General features: G+C 39.2%; 1 protein-coding gene across 2 annotated transcripts; it reads right to left on the reverse strand.

The window, feature by feature from the left end:
* Window positions 1–242: 242 nt before the first annotated feature.
* Window positions 243–23,038, reverse strand: LOC122661509. Of its 2 annotated transcripts, none has more exons than XM_043856915.1 (5): window positions 22,910–23,038; window positions 21,268–21,400; window positions 18,281–18,377; window positions 16,374–16,460; window positions 243–482 (listed from the first exon to the last, which is right to left on the reverse strand). In XM_043856915.1, the coding sequence occupies exons 1-5, from the start codon at window positions 22,947–22,949 to the stop codon at window positions 393–395; spliced, it is 447 nt and encodes a 148-aa protein (XP_043712850.1). In that variant the 5' UTR covers window positions 22,950–23,038; the 3' UTR covers window positions 243–392. The 2 variants fall into 2 exon arrangements, with proteins under 2 accessions (XP_043712850.1, XP_043712849.1); XM_043856914.1 differs by lacking the exon at window positions 243–482 and adding an exon at window positions 14,260–14,485.
* Between the last annotated feature and the right edge of the window lie 812 nt (window positions 23,039–23,850).

Genomic DNA, 23,850 nt, shown 5'->3' on the forward strand with positions numbered 1-23,850 from the left:
TGTATTTCAGGTGGAAGGAGGAGATCTTTAAACTCTCCCTTCTGAGAGTGTTAATGTGGTCCTCAACATGTTAGAAAAAGCTTTATCCTTAATAGATTCATAATTCAGACCACCTTGCATTGCATTGTATTTAATTGCATACCCATGCCTTGGCTGCCTACCAGCAGATGCAAGTCATATTGGTGCCAGGTTGAATGTTATGGCAGAGAGGTCCATCCATCAATAACATTCACCGCCATTACAATGAACATAAGCATTTAAGAACACAGTAAAAAAAAAAAATAGTGATTAACTCGCACCAAAGGTTGCCTTCCATCTGAGATAATATTCAAAATGTGTCTGAAAACTCTTGTGTGAAGTAAATGGAAGGCTCTCAAATAGTCGCTTCAATTTCATCTTCTGCACGGATCGAGCTGAGATGAAACATCATCAATGGCTGATTTCAGCTGTGCAATCTTCTCTGTTAATATCTTCCTTGTTTTCTGTTGATGCCAATGGATCATCCAGGGCAATGTCAGTGCAGGTTTCAGGAAGTGGGATTGAAACATGTCATGCACGAAGACCCATAGAAATATTAAGATTATTGCAGGCTGAAAACAAGAGGATTTAAAGAAACGCCTACAATAACAAACTAAAATGAAAAAGCAAACCATAAAGGAAAAATGAAGTTGTTGCAGGATGAAATCCATGTCAAACAATTTTGGAGAAAGGCGTGATCAACAGAGTACAGTGATTGTCCTATTTATTAGATTGTACCCAAAGCAAAAGTTTCACTAAACTTGCTTTACTGTCATAAGATAGCAGAACTAACCCCAAAAAGCAAGTTCGTGAAAACCTGGAATATGGGTTTCTGAATTTCGTGACTGTTGTTCTGCAACGGGATAAACAGGAACAATACAGAGAAGGAACAAGAAGAGATAAAGAACGGAAGGAGAATAATAGTTTTTTCTACCTAGCCCCTTGATTCTAGGAGCACGGAACAATGAAAATTTTGAGTCTCACCACACCCTCGACAAGACTGCAACTTCCTACTAAATTGTAACTAAGGAATGCGTGAAACATTTAAGGGGACACTCAATACAACTAATCATTTACGACTCAATGATATTGTTGTTGCCTGGCAATAAGAAAGTAAAAATAGAAATCTGCTAACCATATTTTCTGAAGACTACTGTATGGTCCATGTGTTTATATGGTCCGGACTGCTATCATAGGCATGGAGGTTTTGAACAACTCTTGGATCTCGGACTCATGGATCCCAATTATTCTCCCAGTACAACATTAATGAAGTTCGTTGAAAACCTTTTGCAATCAGTTTCGTTCCTTTCTAACCTTGAGCAATTCCAATATGACCAGGAATGAAGGATCCATACCTAGAGTCATAAAAAAATCCATCATTGTATTCAAAGAGAATGTTTAAGGTGACATTGGGAAGGTGCTATAACTTCTTTGTTAACCCCAACACCATGGGGTATCAGCCTCACATGCTCATAGCCAACAATTTCCTAGTAAGCGTACAAGCAGTACTCTGTACAGACTAGGTAAGATTTGTCAGCGGACAGTGCCCCGGGACCGGATGGTTTTTCGGGTTACTTTTTTACTGCTTGCTGGAAAATCATAGGCAGTGATGTGTGGGAAGCGATCAAGGACTTCTTTGCCGGCAGTTTCGTCCGCAGGAGTTTACTTCAACTCACCTAGTGCTTATCCCCAAGAAGGACGGACCTGAGGTAATGTCTGACTTTCGCCCTATTAGTCTTTGTAATTTTTCTTACAAAATTATTGCAAAGGTAATTGCTTCCAGATTAGCTCCAATTCTTCCCTCTATTATTGTTGAGGAGCAAAGGGGATTCGTTAAAGGCCGTTGCATCCATGATAACATTGCTTTGGTTCAGGAGGTTGTGAATGATATAGACAAGAGGGCTCACGGGGGAAATGTGGTCCTCAAATTAGACATGGCCAAGGCTTATGATCATCTTGAGTGGGATTTCCTATACAAAGTTTTAGATAAATTTGGCTTTGCCTCCTCTTGGATTAATTTGATCAGGAAAACTGTGAAAAATTGTTGGTTCTCATTAATTATGAATATAGGCCCTACAGGGTTTTTCAAATCTTCTAGGGGGTGAGACAAGGTGACCCCTTGTCGCCTTCTCTCTTCATTCTGGCGGAAGAGGTTTTAAGCAGGGGCCTCAGATCATTGTTCTTGGAAGGGAGGGCGAAGTATTTTCATCTCCCCAGGGGCTGCCCAGGAATTTCCCACAGTCTTTTTGCAGATGACACAATTATTTTTGCCAGGGGCCTAAAAAATTCTCTGAAACAAATCATGGGGTTCATCACCAGGTATGAGGTTGCTTCAGGGCAACTAGTTAATAAGCAGAAAAGCTGCTTTATTGTTGGGAAGAGAATAGAAGACAGTAGATGTCACCTCATTGAGAGGATCACAGGGTTTGGCAAGAATTGAAAAAGCTTCCCATAACCTACCTGGGGGCTCCTCTGTACTCGGGGCGTCTTCGAATCTCTTTTTTCGATGACTTTTTGGCAAAGATGCGAATGAGAGTGGCAGGGTAGAAAGGAAAATTGTTATCCTCAGGGGGGGGACTCATTCTTTTGAAGCATGTTTTGAACTCTATGCCAATCCACATTGTCTCTACACTGAATCCGCCAAAGGCAGTTATGAGGAAATTTAATAGAATCTGTGCCGATTTTTTATGGGGGCACTCTGAGTGGGGTAGACGTCACACTGGGTGGGGTGGCACAAGATCACTCAGCCTTTGGACGAAGGGGGCCTTGGCATACGCAAAATGAATGACAGGCCTAAGGAATATAGGAACGGTTTCATGGAGGAATGCTCTTAAGCACAATGAACTTTTAATTGCTAATTCCAGATGGCTCATTGGCTTGGGAGACATTAACTTCTGGCTTGATAATTGGTCAGGATGGGGTCCTCTGTTGGACCATGTTGATGGAGCAATCAATCTTGATCTGGATACTCAAGTTAGAGAAGTGCTTCATACTTACGGTAGTTGGAATGACAATATCTTAATGCAAATTGATTCCCAGGCAGTCAAAGACAGTATCTTGGGTGCCAACTATTCTCTCTCCAACAAGGACTATAGGTTAATCTGGGCTTCCACTAGCGATGGTACTTTTTTGACAAGATCTGCTTAGAATCAAATCAGAGTTTCTTCTTCTCATAAGCAGTTTGCAAAATGGGTCTGGAACCAATCTCTTCCCCCTAAGATTGGTTTCTTTTCTTGGCAACTCATGTGTGGGGACATATCAATCGATGAATCATTGGAAGGTTTGGGCGTTCCTTTGGTTTCCAAATGCCTTTTTTGTGCTACGTCAGCTTGTGAATCAACCTCTCATTGCTTGGTGGAGGGTATGACAACGTCCAAGGTTTGGAAACACTTCGCCTTGGTCTTCAATGTAGTAAACCCCACGTCTCAGGATGCTAGGGGTTGTATGTAATTTTGGCATGAGCATGCCAAGGGGAAAGGTTTTTGTGGAAAAATTATGGGTTTGATCCCTTCCCTCATCTACTGGGAATTGTGGAAAGAAATGAACAACAGAAGGCAAGGCGGGAGGCCAAGACTTGCCAGTGTCATTGTGGAGGTGGTGAAAAATTGGGTGAAAGAAGCTCCTTTTATTGGTTTCTCTAAAAGAGCTCCTTCCTTTCATGAAAACCTTGTCCTCCAAATTTTTAATATTGCTCCAACCCCCCCTCGGTTAAAGCCTCATCTAGCTGTTTATTGGTGCCCCCCCCCCCTTCTCTGCAGTAAAGCTTAATGTGGATGCAGCTTGCAGGGGGAACCCCGGAGTGGGTGGAGGAGGAGGAATTATTAGAGATGGTGGAGGAAAAGTCCTGGTTGCCTACGCTAACTATTATGGGGAGTGCACCAACTCCATTGCGGAATCCAGGGCCTTAAGGGACGGTCTAACGCTCTGTGCTGAGATGGGCTTTACAGACTTCCATGTAAATTCTGATTCTACTCTAGTTGTGCATTGCGTCTCTAAAAAGAGATGCAACATTTGGAAGGGGTGGTACTGGTTCCACGAGATTCTGACTTTGGCTCAAGGCCTTCAGCCGATGGTTTCTTTCACTTTTAGAGAGAGCAACAAAGAGATTGATTGGTTAGCCAACTACACCTGTGATTCGGCGTCCAAAACTACTTTTAATTCTTGGGCTGACATCCCGCAGGAGCTAAGGAAAATTATTTGTGAGGAAGCCACAGGTTTGCCTGTTATCCGTACATAGAATTCTTTTGTGGTTACAGGATGTATAGTGTGCAGTTCCTTTGATGAGAGAGTGAGATTCTTTTGTATCCTCGGGTTGGGGTAAGGTGGGTTATGTCCCCCCCCCTTGTAATTCTTGATCATATATGTTTTGATTCTTAATAAAATGACAGGGGCCATCCTGGGTCCTAGATAATATTCGGGGTTAAAAATAAAAATTGTAGCTTACCATGTAATAATATCTTGGAGATCAATAGTCTTAACTAGACTTGCAAACATGAGTGATGGACCAAACACATCAAACACAAGATGCATTGCCCAAAAAGTTTTGTCATCAGTATCAGAAAGTCTTCTTAATCAAATTACAAAATGACCAAAATTATTACCTCCACCCACCCATGCTAAATAGATAGATATTTACATGTGTATGTATTGCTTAAAAGTAGTTAAGTTACCTTGTTCAAGTATCTCCGAGAATCTGGATTTAGAAGATTCAAATACTTGGTTGCCATGAAACCCCCCAGAGTACTGATGAGAAGGACCTGCAACATGGGCATGGCTGCCACCTCGAGGAGTGTCAAGAACCCCATTTTTCTCTTCTCCCTTTTCTCCCTCTCTCCCTCTCTCCCTCTCTTCTTTATCACTTCTGATTCTGACCCTGTGACATTGGAGAAGTATTTGAAAGCTCTAGTTGAAGAGGGAGAGAACTTTGAGACAGAGAAACAGTAAAGGACAGAGATTTGGGTTTTAATTAGTTTTCACAGTTAAAAAACACAAAATTTTCTCTTTGCAACAGAAGAGATAGGGGGAAACAAATTGGGTCAACTGAGGTTGGTTGGTTAGTTATATTATCAACTTCTTCATAGAAGCTAACCCATAAGTTGTTGAGATACTAACATACACCGCTAATCCCCTCCCTATAGGAACTCCAAAACCTTTAAAATACAAGTTTGATTTTAAAATTTAGGGATAGAGAATGCTACCTGGTCGCTTCAATTTCATCTGAGGTGGTTATTTTGCCTGCCCCCGTGTCTAGGCACAGGGGGAGCACATCGCACGTGCCCAAGTAGCGATCTTTCTCCCTAAAATTTAACACGAAAAATATAATGGATGATTAATGATTAATGATTATGAATTGCTTGCATGGCTAGAAATCTAAGACTTCTCTTTCATTTTTGTAAAATAATAATATTTTAAAGGGAAAAGAACGCTACCTAGTCGCATGGCCCGCGTGGCTCCTATGCCTAAACACATAAGCGTGCGAAAATATCACTGCTCCCATGGAAAAGTTGGAAATCCCAATCAGGTGTGTTTGTGCATGTGCTCCCATAAGTCCCATCGGCCAGCACGCACTTGGAGGCTCTAGAGCCCAGGCAACGATCTCTTTCTCTATTTTAAACCTCTTAAATAGGGAAAAGAATCACCACAAGAACTGCTATTTTCATCTCATTTAGATTATAGGGGAAAATGCTTTTGAGTTTGAGATGTACGTTATGCCAGTTAGCAGTCTCTCTCTCTCTCTCTTCTTGACACTGTCTCCTCTCGTCTCTATTGATGAATGTCTCTCGTCGTCCTCATTGGGTGACTCCCTCACCCAACTAAGTTTAGAGAACAATCTCCCATAATTATTTTAAGTTTTTTTTTTTTTTAATTTTTCCAAATTTTCGAATACCCTACCCTACAACAAGGGAGGAGGAACGAGGGGAAAATTTTGTTCCCTGTAATGGAAACTTAAATCTCATCACACAAGTAAAAGAGGAAAAACTGAGTTTTGATCTGAAATCCCTCGCCATCTAATGGTGAAAGGGTTGAAAGAGTATTACAAGCTTAATTCAAACAATATATATGCAAAAAAAAAAAAAAAGGGAGAGAGGGGGAGAGAGAGGAACGAACCTGCACATCCAAATTATTTAATGGCGTCCAGGAGGGAGTCAATGAGCCAAAACCGAGATGACCTCTCGATGGAGAGAGGTGGGAGTTAGCTATAGGGAGGAGAATAAGCCATGAGAAAATTACTCGCCTATTTTTCAGGACGGAATTGAAGCTATACCCCAAATCTCAACATTCTCATGCAATCTCATCATCTCCACCATCACAACAACAAAACCAAATGAAACAATTCGATGGCAGATATAAAAATCTTACAAAGAAAGAAAGGACTACATATTTCATGTGTATACACAAACTTAGGCTGTATTTGGTATGTATTCTTGGAATACATTCTAGGTCGATTTCGCTTTAAACCGAGAATGACGAGCAGAGAGAGATAAGGTATAGTATGGTAAGTATTACGTAATGGATCCAGATCTTCTATGGCGCACGGGCTGCCTGTCCTGCCGTGCTGCGCAGACACAAGCCGGTGGGCATTGACCGCCTTACCCCTGCCCAAGCGCCTTGCCCAAGTGCGGGTAAGGCGGTCATTGCATGCGGCCCTGTGTCTACACAGCACAGGCAGGACAGGACAGCGCGCCGTAGAAGATCTGTGTTGCCACGTAATATGCATAAGGTATGTATAATTTGTAAGTAAAGACACAGACGAGTAGACGGCGGGGTTGTTGTGTTACTAACTTTTGTAAAGCTTCTAAAATATTATATGGTATATTAGCTGGATTAGCTGGATTAGTGGAAGAATCCTTTCATCAGCTCCATCGCCACCTCGCCTTCCACAATTGTTTTATCTAATTTTGTAAATTCTATCCTTGTATATTGATTCCCTCAATCAAGGGGATTGCATTGTTTTTTTGTTTTTTTTTTTTTTTTGAAGGCAGGAGGGGTATCCGACTTTAGGCCGACTAAATCCCCCCTGGGCCTGTACATGACCCCTGCGCCACGCACGAACCGGGAGCTTCTGGGCCCTAGTGAGCTCAGGCGGATGGCCCCAAGAAATTATGCAGCGGCATAAGGTTTGATCACAAGACCTCGCTTCAAGAGGATTGCATTGTTACTTGTTCTATATATTTACACCATTGTGTGAATAATAAAATCACTCAAAATATTCTATCCATTATCTGATTTCCATGGTAAAAGTTGGGCATGCTGGCGGCTAGCACTACGCCCAGCCTGAGTCTGTCTCTCTCCCACCTCGTATGAAAATGACCTCCCTGCCCTTCCTTTCCCACCCTCTCCATTGGGCACAGCTGTTAGCTCTAGGAAAGGCAGCAGTGTGCCCGGTCAACCCTCTCCCATATTATATTTTGATATCATCACACATATATGGAATCTCATTTTGGGGCTTGGCATAAGCCATATAAAATACAATTTGGATTCATTTCCATTATATCAAACTATACTATCTATCTCCTTATTAAAAATACAATATTGATCTTATACATGGTGGGTTATATGATTGTGACGAGTTAATAGGTTAAGTCATTATGTAAATTAAGTAATGTTTCTCATCAAAGATATATCGATCAAATATAGAAGATCAATTCAACTGGTTGATGAATACTATAATTTGGTTAACCAAATAGAAATGGAAAATTGTTTCCTTACTGCCGTGGAGAAAGAGGCATAATAGAGAGCTGCAGCGTTGCAACTATTACGGTCTCTAAATGGATTGCCATCTTCATTACAGATTGTAGGGACAACTACTAACATAAGGTTTCCTACATTCCCTGTTTAAATGAAAAATGATAGTATGAGAATATAATTAAGGACCCCAAAGAGCTGTGATTTAGAAGCTTTGGGTAGCAACAAAACTATAAATCTAAAATGAAAAATATTTCAGTAACTCTGATGGGACAAATAACCTGCTGAACATGTAGCAATGATGAGGCCTTCTAGTTAAAGTCTGTAAACGGATCGGATTCGGCTCGGATACGGATCGGATGTGATCGGATACGGATATTCCTTGGCTGAATACGGATACCTCTAAACGGATTTAGATGCAAATCGAATTTGGATCTTTGACCATCCATATCCATTTACATTTTTACCTTGTGTAACCCGGACCTTCCTCCTCCTAGTGGATACAATTCACTCTCAATCCATCTCTTGGATCATGATTCTCTTTTCCTCATATTCTAGAACTTGTTAGAGTCTTCAAAAACCCTCAAGATCATTATTTACCTAATTTTTTATTATTTAGTATTCAGATTTTTTTCAATCAATTTTTTTTTCGTAAATATCTCTAAATGAATATGGATGTCCCTAAACGGATACGGATGCGGATCGAATTCGAAATTTCAATTATCCATTTGTAGTCCTACTTCTAGCTAGATATGATTCTGGTTTAAATATTTTCATAACTATCCACCCAAGTATTCCTCTAATAAAAAAGATTAATCCCTCGTTGATGAGCATGAACCATCTAAAGAAATGGCGTTAGAGAATCACGTCAAAACTCCATCAAAAAGCAACCAGAATTGTGTTGTTGACAAGATTAAGGATTGTTGTAATGTGGTATAAAACATGTTCAAAACAAAATCAAGTTGATAAACCAATAATACCATTTGTGCTGTTCCAAGTAATTGTTCATGCAATTTATTTGACTAATTTTGAATAAAACCTAAGTTAAGGACTCTTAACTTTAGAGAATAACTTATTAATTATTATGAGAGGTTATAGGGGTTTGTTGAATTTAGCTCGTCTCTAAAGAGCCCAACACGTTTAGGGGGCCCCCCCCCCCCCCCCCCCCCCCACCCGGCCCCCCAAGGTCCCCCCCCCCCCCCCCCCCCAAAACCCCCAGTTGCTGATCCCCAGTTCCCCATAGGGTGTTGGCCCCCCCCCGCGGTTTCTGTAGAGAGGTCATTTCAGCCCCCCTTTGTTAGAGGAATTGGGGAACTGAGCCGGGCAGCCAACCGGAGGTGATAAAGATCCACACTTGGATGCCTCCTGAACGTGCTGGGATCTCTAGAGATGAGCTAAATTCAACGAACCCCTATAACCTCTCATAATAATTAATAAGCTATTCTCTAAAGTTAAGAATCATTACAAAAGATAAAAACCCTTTTTAAGAGTTTAGAAAATCTTCTGTCTCTTTTTCTCCTGTGATGTCTTTATCCATCTATCTTCTGTTCATGTAATTGGCCACGGAAGAAGTGAGTAAGCATTTTCCACTCTACTGTTGCTGTTGCTCGTTCTGCAAGGGGTTGTTCTTGTTAATGAGATTGTCTTGGATCTAATCCTGGCGCGTTTCCTATTCGGAGGTAAAAGTATTTGGTCATCATGCCTGTGATGTATAGCAATCTCTACATAATCCAAGATTTTGAAGATGCACCGAGAGAGTGAGAGGATATTAAAATGTTGCATGCTGGTTTGTCAAATAGGTTTGGGTGGTGACGGATAGCTTGTTTTGTCACTCTCCACTGCCCAAAATTGCTTCTCCCAGTCCTACCCACTTCAATCACTTCCACGCACGAGTCCTTCTCTCAATCACCTCTGCAATCTCATCCAAGAGAACATCGAAAGAATTCATCAAACGTCGTCTCTCCTCCTTCTCATGGAACTCCCTCATCAAAGAATTCACTGCAGGTCGTCGATTCTTACAGACCCTTTTCATCTTCAAGAAACTACTCCTTACAATCGACTCAAAACCCGACTGCTTTACCTTCCCTCCGCTTCTCAAGGCCTGCTCTGGCCTTCCTGCTCCTGGCACGGGCTTGGGCCTTCATGGTTACCTGATAAAATGTGGGTTTGTAAGTCAGACAGCGATTGCCAACTCTCTTTTGTCAATGTATTCCAAAGTTGGAAGAACTCAAGATGCCGTCTTGGTGTTTGATGAAATGCCCATGAGAGATGTAGTATCGTACAATACGATGATCAATGGTTTTGGGTCAAATGGGTTTTATGAGGAGGTGATGATGGTTTTTTATCAGATACGCAAGTCGGGTTTCTTACCAAATATGGAGTCTGTTTCCCATGCAATTATGGCTTGCGGTGAACTGAAGTGCATGTCAATGGGGTTGTTGATTCATTGTTTTGTGATTCAAAAAGGCTTTTACTCGGATGTTGCCATTATTAATTCATTGATTTCGATGTATGTTAAAGCAGGTAGGCTTGAGATAGGGCGTCATATTTTTTATGAAATGCAAAAGAGAGATCTAGTATCTTGGAATTCGTTGATCACTGGGTATGCACGGAATGGTGATTGGTTTGAAGCAGTCGACCTTTTCTTAACCATGCAGAAGGTTGAAAGTTTTACTCCAAGTCCAGTGACCTTCTTGGGTTTGGTATTAGCATGTGGGCAGGCTAGAAATCTTTATATGGGGGAGAGTATACATGGCTTGTTGATCCACATGGGCCTATTATCTGATTTTCGGTTAGGAACCTCAATTGTTGACATGTACTCGAAATGTGGGAGAGTTGATTGTGCTCGAAGCATATTTGATGCTGACTTGTCGGAAAGAGGCTTGGTTTCATGGAATTCACTGATTGCAGGGTATTCACAGAATGGGTATGATTATGATGCAGTATTGCTGTTTGAACAGATGCTATTAGACGCACATGTTAACCCTGATTCAATCACCATTGCTAATGTTATTCCTGCATATGCAAGCTTAGCAGACCTGAGAAGCGTTAGTACAGTCCATGGAATTGTTATCAAGAGAGGTCTTGAGTTGGAAAGTGATACTGTTTTGGGCACTGCAATGGTTGATGCGTATGGCAAGTGTTTAGATATTGAATCTGCTACCTCTTTGTTTGCCTCCATGCGGAAATTCAATGTTGCTACTTGGAATGCATTGATTTCAGGGTACAATCTGAATCAGCATGCTAACTGGGGCATATCACTCTTTCTTGAAATGCTTCAGATTGAGGTCTTGCCAGATTCAATCACCATGGTGATGCTATTTCAATCATGTAGTGAATTTGAATCTCTAAAACAAGGAAGTATGCTTCATTGTCATTGCCTTTCTAGAGGTTTTGATTCACATATCACTGTTGGGAATGCCATTATAGACATGTACATGAGATTTGGAGGTGTAAATACTTCAGTGGTGCTTTTCAACATTATGCCTTCAAAGAATGTCATCACATGGAACACAATGCTTTGTGGATATGTCAAGAATGGTCTATCAACCCTGGCACTGAAGTTGTTTCACCGAATGCAGTTGGAAAACCATCCTAAAGTGGACCCAGTCACAATGATCTCCATTATTCAGGCCTCTACTACCATTTCAGCTGGTCAAGGTACTGAAATGATGCATGGTTTTGCTTTGAAAATTGGCTTTGACTTGGACACTATGGTTGGCAATTCATTGGTTGATGCTTATGCAAAGAATGGTCTTATAGTCAATGCAAGGTCCTTGTTTGAGCAGATGGGTCGGTCAAGAGATCCAAGTTCCTGGAACACGATGATTGCAGGGTGTGGAGTGAATGGACAAGGAGAAGAGGCATGTTCACTCCTCTTTCAAATGGAAGAAGATGGCTTTAAACCGAATCCAATCACCTTTATATCTTTACTGTCTTCTTGCAGTCACTCGGGCCTTGTCAAGGAGGGGTGCAGCTATTTTTATTTGATGATCACAAAGTATGGAATCCAGCCATCTTTAGAGCATTGGACATGCATTATTGATATGTTTGGACGGGCTGGGAGACTAGAAGAAGCATATCAGTTGATTCAATATGGGTTTCAGTGTAATCTCTTATCAGATTGTGATGCCATCTGGGGAGCCCTCTTGAGCTCCTGTAGGGAAAATAGGAATATGGAACTTGGAACACTCGCAGCGGAACAGCTTTCCAGACTGGCTCCACAAAACTGTGGGTATCACACATTGCTATCAAATTTGTATGCCTCTGTGAATAGATGGGATGAAGCAGAGAAGGTGAGAAGAGTGTTTGACAATGGGAAACTAGTGAAGAAACCAGGTATTAGCATGGTAATGGTATGATACAAATAAAATAAAATAAAATCTTTAACTAGTTGAATCATATATTTATTTCTTTCTCATTGGTGCATGTATTTCTTAATCTTTTAAGAAAAAAAATCTCTGGTGGTGTTTCCTACGCCTTTCATAGGAAACCCTCAGATGATGCCTCTCCTCCTCCCTGTGTAGATAGATACCCAGGCTGGCCCAGATGCAATCAAGTAGAGATCTGTTGCTCTTGCCCAATCTTTTATTACATAAAATTATAATGGGAAAAAAAGAATGCTACCTGGACATGTTTAGTGCACTGCCCTTCGCCTAGACAGAGGGCCAGGGCACGTAAAATGACTACTGTACCACCATGGAAAGGCGGAAAATCCCAGAGGTGTGGTGGTCATTTTGTGTATCCCTCTCTCTTGGCTCAAGGAAAAAGCACACCACACGTCCATTGTTTCTTGCATCATGAGTCCTGCGATCCTAATTAGGTCTCTTGATGACCTTATTTCTATTCTTCGCATTTATTCATCTGATCAACATTTGATTCCATAAACTATTTCTTTTGAAAGCTAACATTGCGAAAGAAAGCACTTTTATCCATTTCATCCCCTTCCCAACTTCAATTCTCTATGGCAAAAGTACTACTTCCATCTTTCCCCCTCTTGACATACGATAGAACTAGAATGCTGTGACTGAATTAATTAAATCAGGATTGTTTCTTCCTTAAATATTGTAACATATGTTTTTCATTGCTTACTCCGAATGCCAAAGGTGGCCAAGGACGAGGGATTTCTTTTGTTATACAAACAATGCTATGAAACAGGCTGGGGAAGACGATAGACAATGGAGATAACTCTCAAATATGACATATTTTTAAGAGAAAAAGGTTTTTTGAGCCAATTGTGGTGAGTTCTCTCTCTCTCCTAATAAGAAAAGACCTCTCTACCTCCTATGTATGAAACTGGTTTGCAGCTCTTAATTGGTGTGCTCCCTATGCTGCTTGCTCTGAGAACCCTTTCCCTATTTTTAATGGGTAAAAGTGAAAACCAAATATGAGACAAGGTGACTCTTTAAACAAGTAATTGTTTGGAACCTTCATTAATATAATGGGGGGAGGGATATCTGTATTGCCGTATTGGCATCTCAATTCTCACACACCATGCCAATGGGCATGCGGGAGGAAGTTCTTCATGATCTGTATATAAGGAGAATCCATATGGTCATGGAGGAGAGAGAATGTTAGATAATGTATGAGAAGAGACAGTGTGATACGACGTATAATATCGGCAGTGGACATCTTTATTCCCTCAAATTACATGCCCCCTCAATTTCCTTGATTCCATCTAATAGGGGGTAAAAATGACCACCCTACCCCCTGTCCAAACACACTACCCAATAGGGGTTCACCTCCATCCATTTGAGGTAATGGATGAAATTGATGGGCAGGCAAGTTGAGGTGATAATTTTCGTAAAAGGTGGCAATGGATGAGAGCTTTCTTCTGCCATACAAGCTATGCAATTAAAGATTACAATGGTTTTGAAAACTTGGATTCAAAATCTGAACAGTAATCGAGATTTAGAAAATTTGAACTTAAAAGCTGGCCATGGAAGAGGTTTTTTGTTTTGCCATACAAAGTTATGCCACTGAAGAATACGACAAGCAAACAAGATGACTCTCAAAAACGAGTTGGGATCAGCTACCCATATGGGGAGCAGTGGGAACAGATCCTAACCCTCCATGGGCTGTGGTATCCATGCCTCATCGACGGTTCAGATCAGTCACCACCGTCCCCAAGTGGGGAGCAGATCCGGACTCAAAACATCTTTTTCCTTCTTTTTTAATATCTGGTTTATACAATGATGTTTTTTTGTATGTTTAGAGGGTACAATCTATAACCTTAAAGCATCATTAGGTGAAAGGAAAAGAATAAATCGATGTGAGAAATGTAACTCATCAAATGATTGTGTATTTCAGGTGGAAGGAGGAGATCTTTAAACTCTCCCTTCGGAGTGTCAATGTGGTCCGCCACATGTTAGAAAAAGCTTTATCCTTAAATAAATTCATAATTCATACCACCTTGTATTGTATTTGTATAACCATGCCTTTGTTACCTACCAGCAGATGCAATATCATATTGGTGCCAGTTTGAATGTTATGGCAGAGAGGTCCATCAATAACATTCACCGCTACAACGAACAAAAGCATTTAAGACGAGTAAAGAAAATAGCGATTAACTCGCACCAAAAGTTGCCTCCATCTGGGATAATATTCAAAATGTGTCTGAAAACTCTTCTGCAAAGTAAATGGAAGGCTTTCAAATAGTCGCTTCAATTTCATCTGAGGCCACGGCTCCATTTGGGGCGTCTTCTGTTCGGAGCTGAGATGAAACATCATCAATGGCTGAGTTCAGCTGTGCAATCTTCTCTGTTAATATCTTCCTTGTTTTCTGTTGATGTAAATGGATCATCCAGAGCAATGTCAGTGCAGGTTTCGGGTAGAAAATGTTGGCTAACGATACCCCAAAATGTTTTAAGCAGAATGTTAACTATAAGACTGAAAGAAAAACAAACATATTTGCCTTAAAAGTCCTATCTAGTTCAATTGGATCTGTTGCATATGGTGTAACAACATTATATGATTTTTTTTCTTGTGTGTGTGTGTGTGTGTGTGTGTGTGTGTGTGTTAGGGAGGGGGGGGGGGGGGTGGGGAGGCAGGGGAGAAAAAGAATCAATGGTTTAAAGTAAAAGTGGTGAACTCCTTCTAAGGTCATCAGAAACACTACAAGTAAGTCTAGAAGGTGGGAGGAACATCAGATTAATTTTTTTAGTGGGTAAACTTAGTTAATTTTCTATGTAAAATGATTGATGTGATCACTTTCTAATAACAGGTAGTAAACAGCATTTAGACATCCCAAATACTACAATAGAATTATGCCCTTCTGCCACCAATCAAAATTCACACACAAATGATGTAAATTTTTCTCCTGTTTATTCACAGAACTAGCTACTAAATCAAACCTCGCCGAGTGAGCATGAACACACGTGCACAAGGTGGGTCATAAAAAGCAATATAAAAAAAATATATTAAGATTAATGCATGCTGAAAACAAGAGGATTTAAAGAAACGCCTACAATAACAAACTAAAATGAAAAAGCAAACCATAAAGGAAAAATGAAGTTGTTGCAGGAAAAAATTCATGTCAAACAATTTTGGAGAAAGGCATAATCAAAAGGCTACAGTGATTGTCCTATTAGATTGTACCCAAAGCAAAAGTTTTACTAAACTTGCTTTACTGTCATAAGAGAGCAGACCTAATCCCAAAAAGTAAGTTCATGAAATCCTGGAAAGTGGGTTTCTGAATTTCGTGACTAGTTCTGCAGCGGGATAAACAGAAACAAAACAGAGAAGGAACAAGAAGAGATAGAGAAAGGAAGGAGAATAATAGTTCTTTCTACCTAGCCCTGATTCCAGAAGCATGGAACAATGAAAATTTTGAGTGTCACCACACCCTCAAGAAGACTGCAACTTCCTACTAAATTGTACCTAAGGAATGCGTGAAACATTTAAGGGGACACTCATACAACTACTCATTTACGACTCAAAGGCATTGTTGCCTGGCAAACATAAGAAATTAAAAGAGAAATCTGCTAACCACATTTTCTGAAGACTACTTTGTAGTCCATGTGTTTATATGGTCCGGACTGCCACCATAGGCATGCAGCTTTTGGACAACTCTTGGACCTCAGACTCATGGATCCCAATTATTCTCCCAGTAGAACATTAATGACGTTCGACGAAAACCTTTTGCATCAGTTTCGTTCCATTCTAACCTTAAGCAATTCCAAAATGACCAGGAATGAAGGATCCATTCCAAGTGCTATTAATAATCCATCATTGTATTCAAAGAGAATGTTCAAGGTAACATTGGGAAGGTGCTACAACTTCTTTGTTAACTCCAACACCATGGGGTATCAGCCTCACATGCCTATAGCCAACAATTTCCTAGTAAGCGTACAAGCAGTACTCTGTACAGACTAGGTAAGATTTCCCAACCAAAAGCATAAAAACGGAATTATTGACAACCACGCTTATCAAAGCTATAAAAGTGATCCACCTCAATGGCAAAAATAGGAAATATTCATTGTGTTACAACTATCAACCAATAGCATTTTATCAGAAATTTATGTCCATTATAATTTACCAGCAAGTGGAAAAACATAAAGAACAGAAAAGAGAAAGCTGTGCAGAAAATAAAATTACCAGATCAAAATGGTTACACCTGTTGAAAGTGGAGCTCATGTGAATCTGAAAGATATTCAAGAAAAAGTACTCACCTCCAAAGCTTTTTCTTCATCATATATAAATTTCGGCAGTTTCCTCATCAAATCTTTTCTGTCAGCCCCAGCTAATGCCTTGCTGATCTGTAAGATAAGATGATCTGTCAATTAGTGCCTGCTTAAGTTACATGCCTACTTGAGTCCATACTGATGCATCATGCCAAGCATCCAAACAGTGGATTTGTCCAGGCTGCTTACTGCATTATTAATGTTTATCCATAAGAAACTGGGCCACCCAATGGAAAATTAGATGGGTGCTTCTTGTTGTCTCCAAAGTGGTATACTTAGAAGTTCTAACCATCTTTTGTTTACCCCTTATCTTATTGATGCAGTCACAGGATATGAGGGATTTGGGGGTATCTTGTAAATTTTCCATATTCTATGTTGGGGAAGTTGGATACGCATAAGGGATTGAGCAGCTGTTTAATTACCTAGTTATTAGAGTTTCTATTTAAGTTGTAGAGTTTGATTAGGAAACTTAATTTTCTCCTTTCTTAATATATGTAATCATTGAACGAGAGAGATAGATTTGAAGATTTGGAATGAAGTTTATTTGAGTTGTTATGCTGCCGATACATGGCTGTCTTCTTCCTCTTTCTCTACTCAACTCCAGAATTGATCCATTCTCTAGGTGTGATCTGTTTACTCTTCTTTCCACTACTCTCTTATTTTTCTTCTCGTTCCTCCTTTTATTTGTTACTTCTCCCTGCTGTTGAGTTTTGAACCATCTTCTACTGCTATCCTCTGTTTCTGGTAGTACTTACAGTCCAAGAGATTTGAATCGAACACTATCGATTCTTCTCTTTTTGGCCTGAGAATTCATGTGTCAAAACCTCATATAGGTGCGGCTTATCCTGCCCAGTTGAGTCCCTAATAATACCTTAGGGTTGAGAAACGTACCGGCAAACCAGGCTGGTTCTAGAAATACCGTTAGATCTGCCTTGCAGGAATTTCCTTTGAGTTTATGATCTCTGTTTGACTGTCTTTTAGTTGGAATCAATAGAGCTTTAAGTTGCGAACTTCCACCAGAATTTTCAGATCAATCAAAATCACTTTTTACCCTTGACTCAAAGGGCTTTTAGTTGCAGACTTCAAATTCTGTTTTATCCTCTATTTATTTTCATTGTCTAGTTTGTCCCCTTTCTTTAATTTTAATTCCTTTCTAATCTTTTCCACCACTTAACCACTAAATTATCTTTGATATTCTGGTCATTTACGGTTCTGCCATTCCTCTTGTCAGCTTGCAAATAAATTACAGAATTGCTATCGAACATTTGATTTGAGTTGTTTAGCACTTGGGTGGAGCTATAGTGAACCCAAATAGGGTTTTGTAACCCGGGTTCCGTATCACTTATTCCCAAAAGTTCTTTGAGTCAAGGGTAAAATGAGATTTTTACTATTATGTCTCTACCCGGAGCTGTCATTGTCTTGCACACTTTTCAAGTTAACATGTGATATGACAGGTTTTTATTCATTGGAAAAAAAAATGTATGCTATATTAAAAGGGCAAAAAAGTAAGGTTACAACTTCTTTTTCACCAACCTTAGTTACAACAAGATTTTCCCAAATTAGATGGATGGGTATGTGCAACAATGGCAGCTTCAGATGATTTACATAAACTTCTAGTCACCACAAGTTATTCAAGTCTGGTAGATGGATCCAGTGCTCCCACTAAGTCCCATTCAAAAATCAATGCACTATAATTGCCCCTGATGTAGTTGGAGCATTCATTGACAAGACACCCAATGATGAACTAATAACTTATCTATTAGCACTTCTGCAATGAAATGATAGAATGAAAAGCATAGGACTTATAGCCTTAGCAATTGCACTAATGATGACCCATCAACACAGCCTGAACCCAATTACAATAGATACATGCAGCAAATAGATCATGACATTACCTGAGGTGCATATACGCAGCCTAGTGTCCCAACCACTATGCCTCCCAGTACAAATCCACCAATAAAGATACTTGCACTGTTTGGTTTTCCACCATCACTGCATTTGCAGAGGTATAAAATTCCGATAAAAGAAAGAGTGTAATTTGCATAAGAGATAAGAAACAACTAAAACTAAAAACATAGGGGAAAGAAGGAAGAGAAAAAAATTATACAATGAAAATTTTTTAGATACATTCAATGGAGATGACTGAGACAATAATTTGACCAATAACCCATGTAGCAAAAACCCATAAAGGCCATAAAAGCACATCTGACTAAACAGGGGCATTGGCCACGTGGCAAAAATATGTAACAACAATTGAAGGTAACAGCAGACTCTCTTAAAACAACCAAAAAACATCAGAACCAAATGACATAAATGTTTTCCTTCAGAATAAATTGAGAAAGGAGAAAAAAGAGAAGGAAATTTAAAAATTAAAATATAACCAAAGTAAAAACGTGTCACATTTAAAAGCCCCTTTTTTGAGAAGACAGTTATTAGCATGCTAAAGTAGTTAACATATAACTGAGCCAATGTAGCAGGAGAAACCAAATGAATGAATGAATCATAGAAAATTATGGTACTTTACTTTTTGCAATTTTGTCTGTAGGGGAAACTTCAGGCCCTTGAAGTTAGTAGATATTATGTGAAATTTGAGGTGCAAGAGAAACATTACAAAAAATATTAAGTTTTGTGGAATTCCATAATACGTTTATACATACATGATTACTCACCCTTGACCAAAATACTCTATTGAACAACCATGAAAGTGTTACAAAGATCGGTATTAGAAGACACAGTGAATCCCATATAAGTTTGCATTCAAATAACATGCATAATGGTTTTCTAAGTCTTAAAAAATTAAATAATGTGACACAAGTGGTGCTCCAACTCCTATAATTAACCCAAATACATTTCAATGAACCACCAAAAATAGAAGAGAAATATTAGTAGACATTATGTGAAATCCTCATTAGATTAACTCTATGGTTTTGGGTTGGATTAAAGATATTGAATTGCCCAACCCAAAGCTTAAGGTGGAGAGGCCCAACTGGTATATGAAGTCATCCAAGGTCCCAGAGTTAGCCGATGTGGATTATTCCCAACACTTAGGTGGAAAGGCCCAACTGGAATCTAAAGTCATCCAAGGTCCTAGAGTTAGCCCATGTAGGATTATTCCTAATGCTCCCCCTCACATGTTGCCCCTCTTTTGGGTCATACTACATGTGGCATGTATGGCCCTCTTTGGGGTGACCGTATACATATGTTTAATTAACATAATGGGTCTGGTGCTCTAATAGCATATTGAAGTGTCCAACCCAAAAGCTTAAAGCTATTAGGTGGAGAGGTCAACTAGTATACGAAGTCATCCAAGGTCCCAGAGTTAGCCATTGTGGATTATTCCCAACACTTAGGTGGAGAGGCTCAACTGGTATCTAAAGTCATCCACGGTCCTAGAGTTGGCCGATGTGGGATTATTCCCAAGAGAAGAGAGAATGTTAAATTGGAAATTTAACTGATCAAGTGGTTTGAAGGGGCTCATTTGAAATAAAAGAGAGGAAAGATAGGGTTTAAGAGAATTAGGCTCAGGACTTCGTGCAAATTAGGAAATAGGCTTGAATTTTATGATTTAATGTTAGATGTATTTAAGGGGTTAGGTGTCAAGCTGCTGGTCTGCAATTGCAGCAAGAAGAAAGAAGCAGTTCCAATATCAAAAACAGAGGTTCAATAAGGGTTTCAATGAAGAACCAAAATTGGATGATACAGAAAAGCGCTATGTAAAAGGTGCAGTTGGTAGAATTTACATATGGACATTGGAGAAATGCTGCCACTTCCTCTTATAGTCATGGAGTGTATGCAGAAAATAGGAAGCTCTGGGAACTAAGTATTTGATGGTGTAGGGTAGTACTAGGACTGAAAGAGAAGCACGATGAATCTGGTAGCAGGAAAGGGTTTTCTAATTTGAATAATGACAATAATAACAGCTGAAGGTATATAAAGAATAAAAATTTGTAGAAATTAAATTCTGTTGTTCAACTCATTAGAGACCCTTAGATCCCTTGAATCCACAAGGCACAGACAGACAATTCCCCCCCCCCCCCCCGCAAAAAAATATTTTTTTCCTAAAAAATGTCTGAACAGTATGAGCAAAAAAGCCTTCGAAATAATCTTTGTTTTCCTCTCTTCTAGGTCTCTTAATTAGACTGCTACTAATATTGTGAAATTAAAAAAAAAATGTCAAGATAGAACCAGACCCAAACAATAATTAGAGACGAAGCTTAGTCCTGGACTATAATTTGCTCTCAAAATTTTGAAAATTTGGACCCACAAACAAAAAAATTTGCCACCACATTTCATGAATGTTCCTTCTCTTAAGCCCTTGAATTTTCCAATATAATAAAAACCATTAACCTAATTGTAAAGCTCTGGTTACTAAGATCATAACAAGTAAAAAATTACTAAATCTCATGAGTTCTCAAATTTTGAGTTGTTTTACTATTTTGAAATAACAGTAACAAAAAGTAATCCCAAATTTCAAAGTATTGGAAAAAAAACTCAAATTTAGTGCACTGGAACCAATAGTTGTCATGCCCAAGCAGTAATAAAATGACCATGTAGGAAAGGTGAAAACATAAATGAATAGATGGAAAGAAGTAGCCTAGCAAGTCTTGACTGTTCAATCAGTTTGCATGTGAAAAATACATCAAATAAAATCCAATTTTTCAAGAAGTATAGCTGACATGATTAAACGACTACAGATCTCAATGTTAAATATTGTGACCATATGTGATCGGAACCTAAAACACATCCACATCAGCATCAAACTTGAATTGCAAATCACAATAAGGCATTGAAAAAAAAAAATTGGACTACATATGGAAACCAAAAAGATAAAAAATATAAAAGAGAAAACAGAAACGTCAATAGGGTAAGAGTAAAGTAGGACCTATATGCTGCCTGAATTGTAAGTGGCCTTCTATAAGCTGAAAGTTTTGCCTTCCTCATATGAATGGGAATAAGAGCTAAATTTCTGGGGCTACTGCTCACAATAAATTGGTCCACTGGCTTCAGAGAGGAACCTAGCAGACAAATTAGGTACAGTTCAGACATTCCAAGGCTCCAAGCAAACTCTAAAAATCATGATGATCATAACAACTGATATACATAAGTGCATCACACATTGTTCCAGTGAAGCTCAGACATAAAGTGGAAATAGATCAGTGATAGCATGCTCTAATAGAAAGTAATGAGCAGCAGCACCAAGGCTAGTCTCCTAACAAAAAAAAGGGCGTACCCAGTGCACAAGGCTCTCGCCACTGCAGGGTCTGGGGAGGGTCATAATGTACGCAGACTTACCCCTGCTTTCATAGAGAGACTGTTTCCAGACTCGAACCTGTGACTATTTGGTCACAATGGAGCAACCTTACCGTTGCACCAAGGCCCAGCCTCCAAGGCTAGTCTCCTAACATTCTTCTTATATGTAGATTGTTGTGTTTACCATTGTGAGTGAGAGACAATATCAATGTTAGGTTCCCTAAAGTTTAAACAGAAGCAGTAACAAGCTTTCAATATTTTTCGACTTTTCACATTTTCTATTATTTTGAAACTCAAACTGAATTCAATGCAAGCCATTTCCCAATTCACTGGGTAAAAAATTTCCTTGAACTTCCTTGATTATTCAGGGTGAAATATGTATAAGAGTTAAAATTCAAGACTTCAACCTGTTGTACGAATGTTTAGCATACCTAGGTCCCAAAATTCCTAGGTATCTTAGAATGTTTTAGGATCACCGAAATTATGGAAAATGTATCACTATTTCAATCATAACATAATAGATGGAATAACAGAAAAGGGGTGAGGGGGGAATCACTCTCAAGTCCTGAGCTTGAATAGTAGGGGATGTAACTCATTCCACAATAATTTTTGACCTCCAATAGTAAGGGATGTTATTCAGTCCATAATAATTACCATGGCCCTAACTGGAAAACCCAAGCAGAAAAATAGAACAACATGAGAGACAATTCAACATCCATCACCATGGGTAATCTTATTGATTAAAAAACAATTTCACATCCAATTTGGTATTCAAATGTATGACAAATATCCTGAATGTTCTCTCCTTACACAATCAGAAAGACCATGGTATTCCAAGATACATAAGTAGAAAATTATTGCAGTAACCTATGAACATAGTTCAATCAATCCAAGGAAATTATTTCCATAGTCCATCTCCTAACACTACGAAGTATAAACATAGTTGGAATCATCATTAAAAAAATATTCACTACAAATATCATATTTTTCTTATACAGAATTAGAATTCTCTCCAAAAACATTATCCATACTAAATTAAGTAAACATCACAGGTTTGTCTCTGATGAATAGGGTGGGAACAACGAGGTCAGGTACAACACATTAAATTTAAAGAAAACTTTCTCCAGAGAAAAATGCAAGGAAATAAGTATAGAAACAACAAAGATAACCAAGAGTTGCGCAAAAACTAAACCATTAGAGAAAGAGATACTAAAGCAGATCACAAAACTACCATTAATGATGATATCAAAAACAGAAATTTAGAGCATAATTACCATTTAAGAGATGGAATCGAGGACTGGCGATAGCAGTCATAGTTAAAATGATATTTCGAGGATGGACAGAGAAAGAGAGAGATGATTCAGAGAAGAAGAAATTGAACTACTTATAACTACTTAGGGTGATTTCTTACTTGAAGTTTGATTTTTATTTGATTTTCGATAACTTTTTTTATTTTTTGGTAGAAAATTTTCGATAACTTCAATGCTATTTTTAGTGATTTTGGGTCCAAGCAATCCACTCATTTTTTTTTTCTTCCGGGTCGGGGCTCTGGACCATCAGCACTTGGCCCGGTTATCTTTAGGCAAAATGGGTATCGGCCCATCGAGAGAGTACCCCCACAAACCGGTTAAGAAACGTTCTGCCCTATCTCTTGTAATTTGTATTAGGGCTAAAGTTTTTCCTTCACCTGTCTTGTGTTGTGTCGTGTTTGGAAGGGGAAAAGAACTCTGTTTGGTTTGCATGCATGGATACTGCTCCAAGTATAGAAGCACGTGAAATTACCACCTCGTCTCTTGTGAAATAAAAAAATTTCATCTATGTTGATACCTCTAGGTACACTCGCATTGGCCCCTGCACCATGCGATCAGACAGCTAACTCTTGCCCTCAAAAAAAATTCCTACGCAGGTAATAAGGAGATGCTTTCTCACACCTTTTCACATTCTCGCAATATGAGTTCAAAGTTCACATTAGCATTCTCATTTTTCCCTAACATTGTGGGCCCCTTATTGATTAAACTTTTTTCTGTGTCGTGATTAGTGTAGCATAGGAGATTCTCCCTGCACAAACATGGGATACTCTTGCCATTTATATTTATAGTGGGGGGAAGTTTTGCTTCACAACTTGATGAAGGAATCGTACAACCATCAATGGTTGTCCTTCTCTACCCATCATTTATGAATGGTTGAACATACCCCTTGATTGTTGCACGATACT

Source organism: Telopea speciosissima, chromosome 5, assembly GCF_018873765.1.
Source record: "Telopea speciosissima isolate NSW1024214 ecotype Mountain lineage chromosome 5, Tspe_v1, whole genome shotgun sequence".
In the NCBI taxonomy this organism is placed as follows: domain Eukaryota; kingdom Viridiplantae; phylum Streptophyta; class Magnoliopsida; order Proteales; family Proteaceae; genus Telopea; species Telopea speciosissima.

Coding starts and splice junctions, on each gene's coding strand:
- LOC122661509 (XM_043856914.1), bottom strand. CDS start 22,949: ATGACTGCTATCGCCAGTCCTCGATTCCATCTCTTAAATG. Junction 18,378..21,267: donor ACAATTCAGGCAGCATATAG/GTCCTACTTTAC, acceptor CTGCAAATGCAG/TGATGGTGGAAAACCAAACA. Junction 16,461..18,280: donor GCTGCGTATATGCACCTCAG/GTAATGTCATGA, acceptor CTTATCTTACAG/ATCAGCAAGGCATTAGCTGG.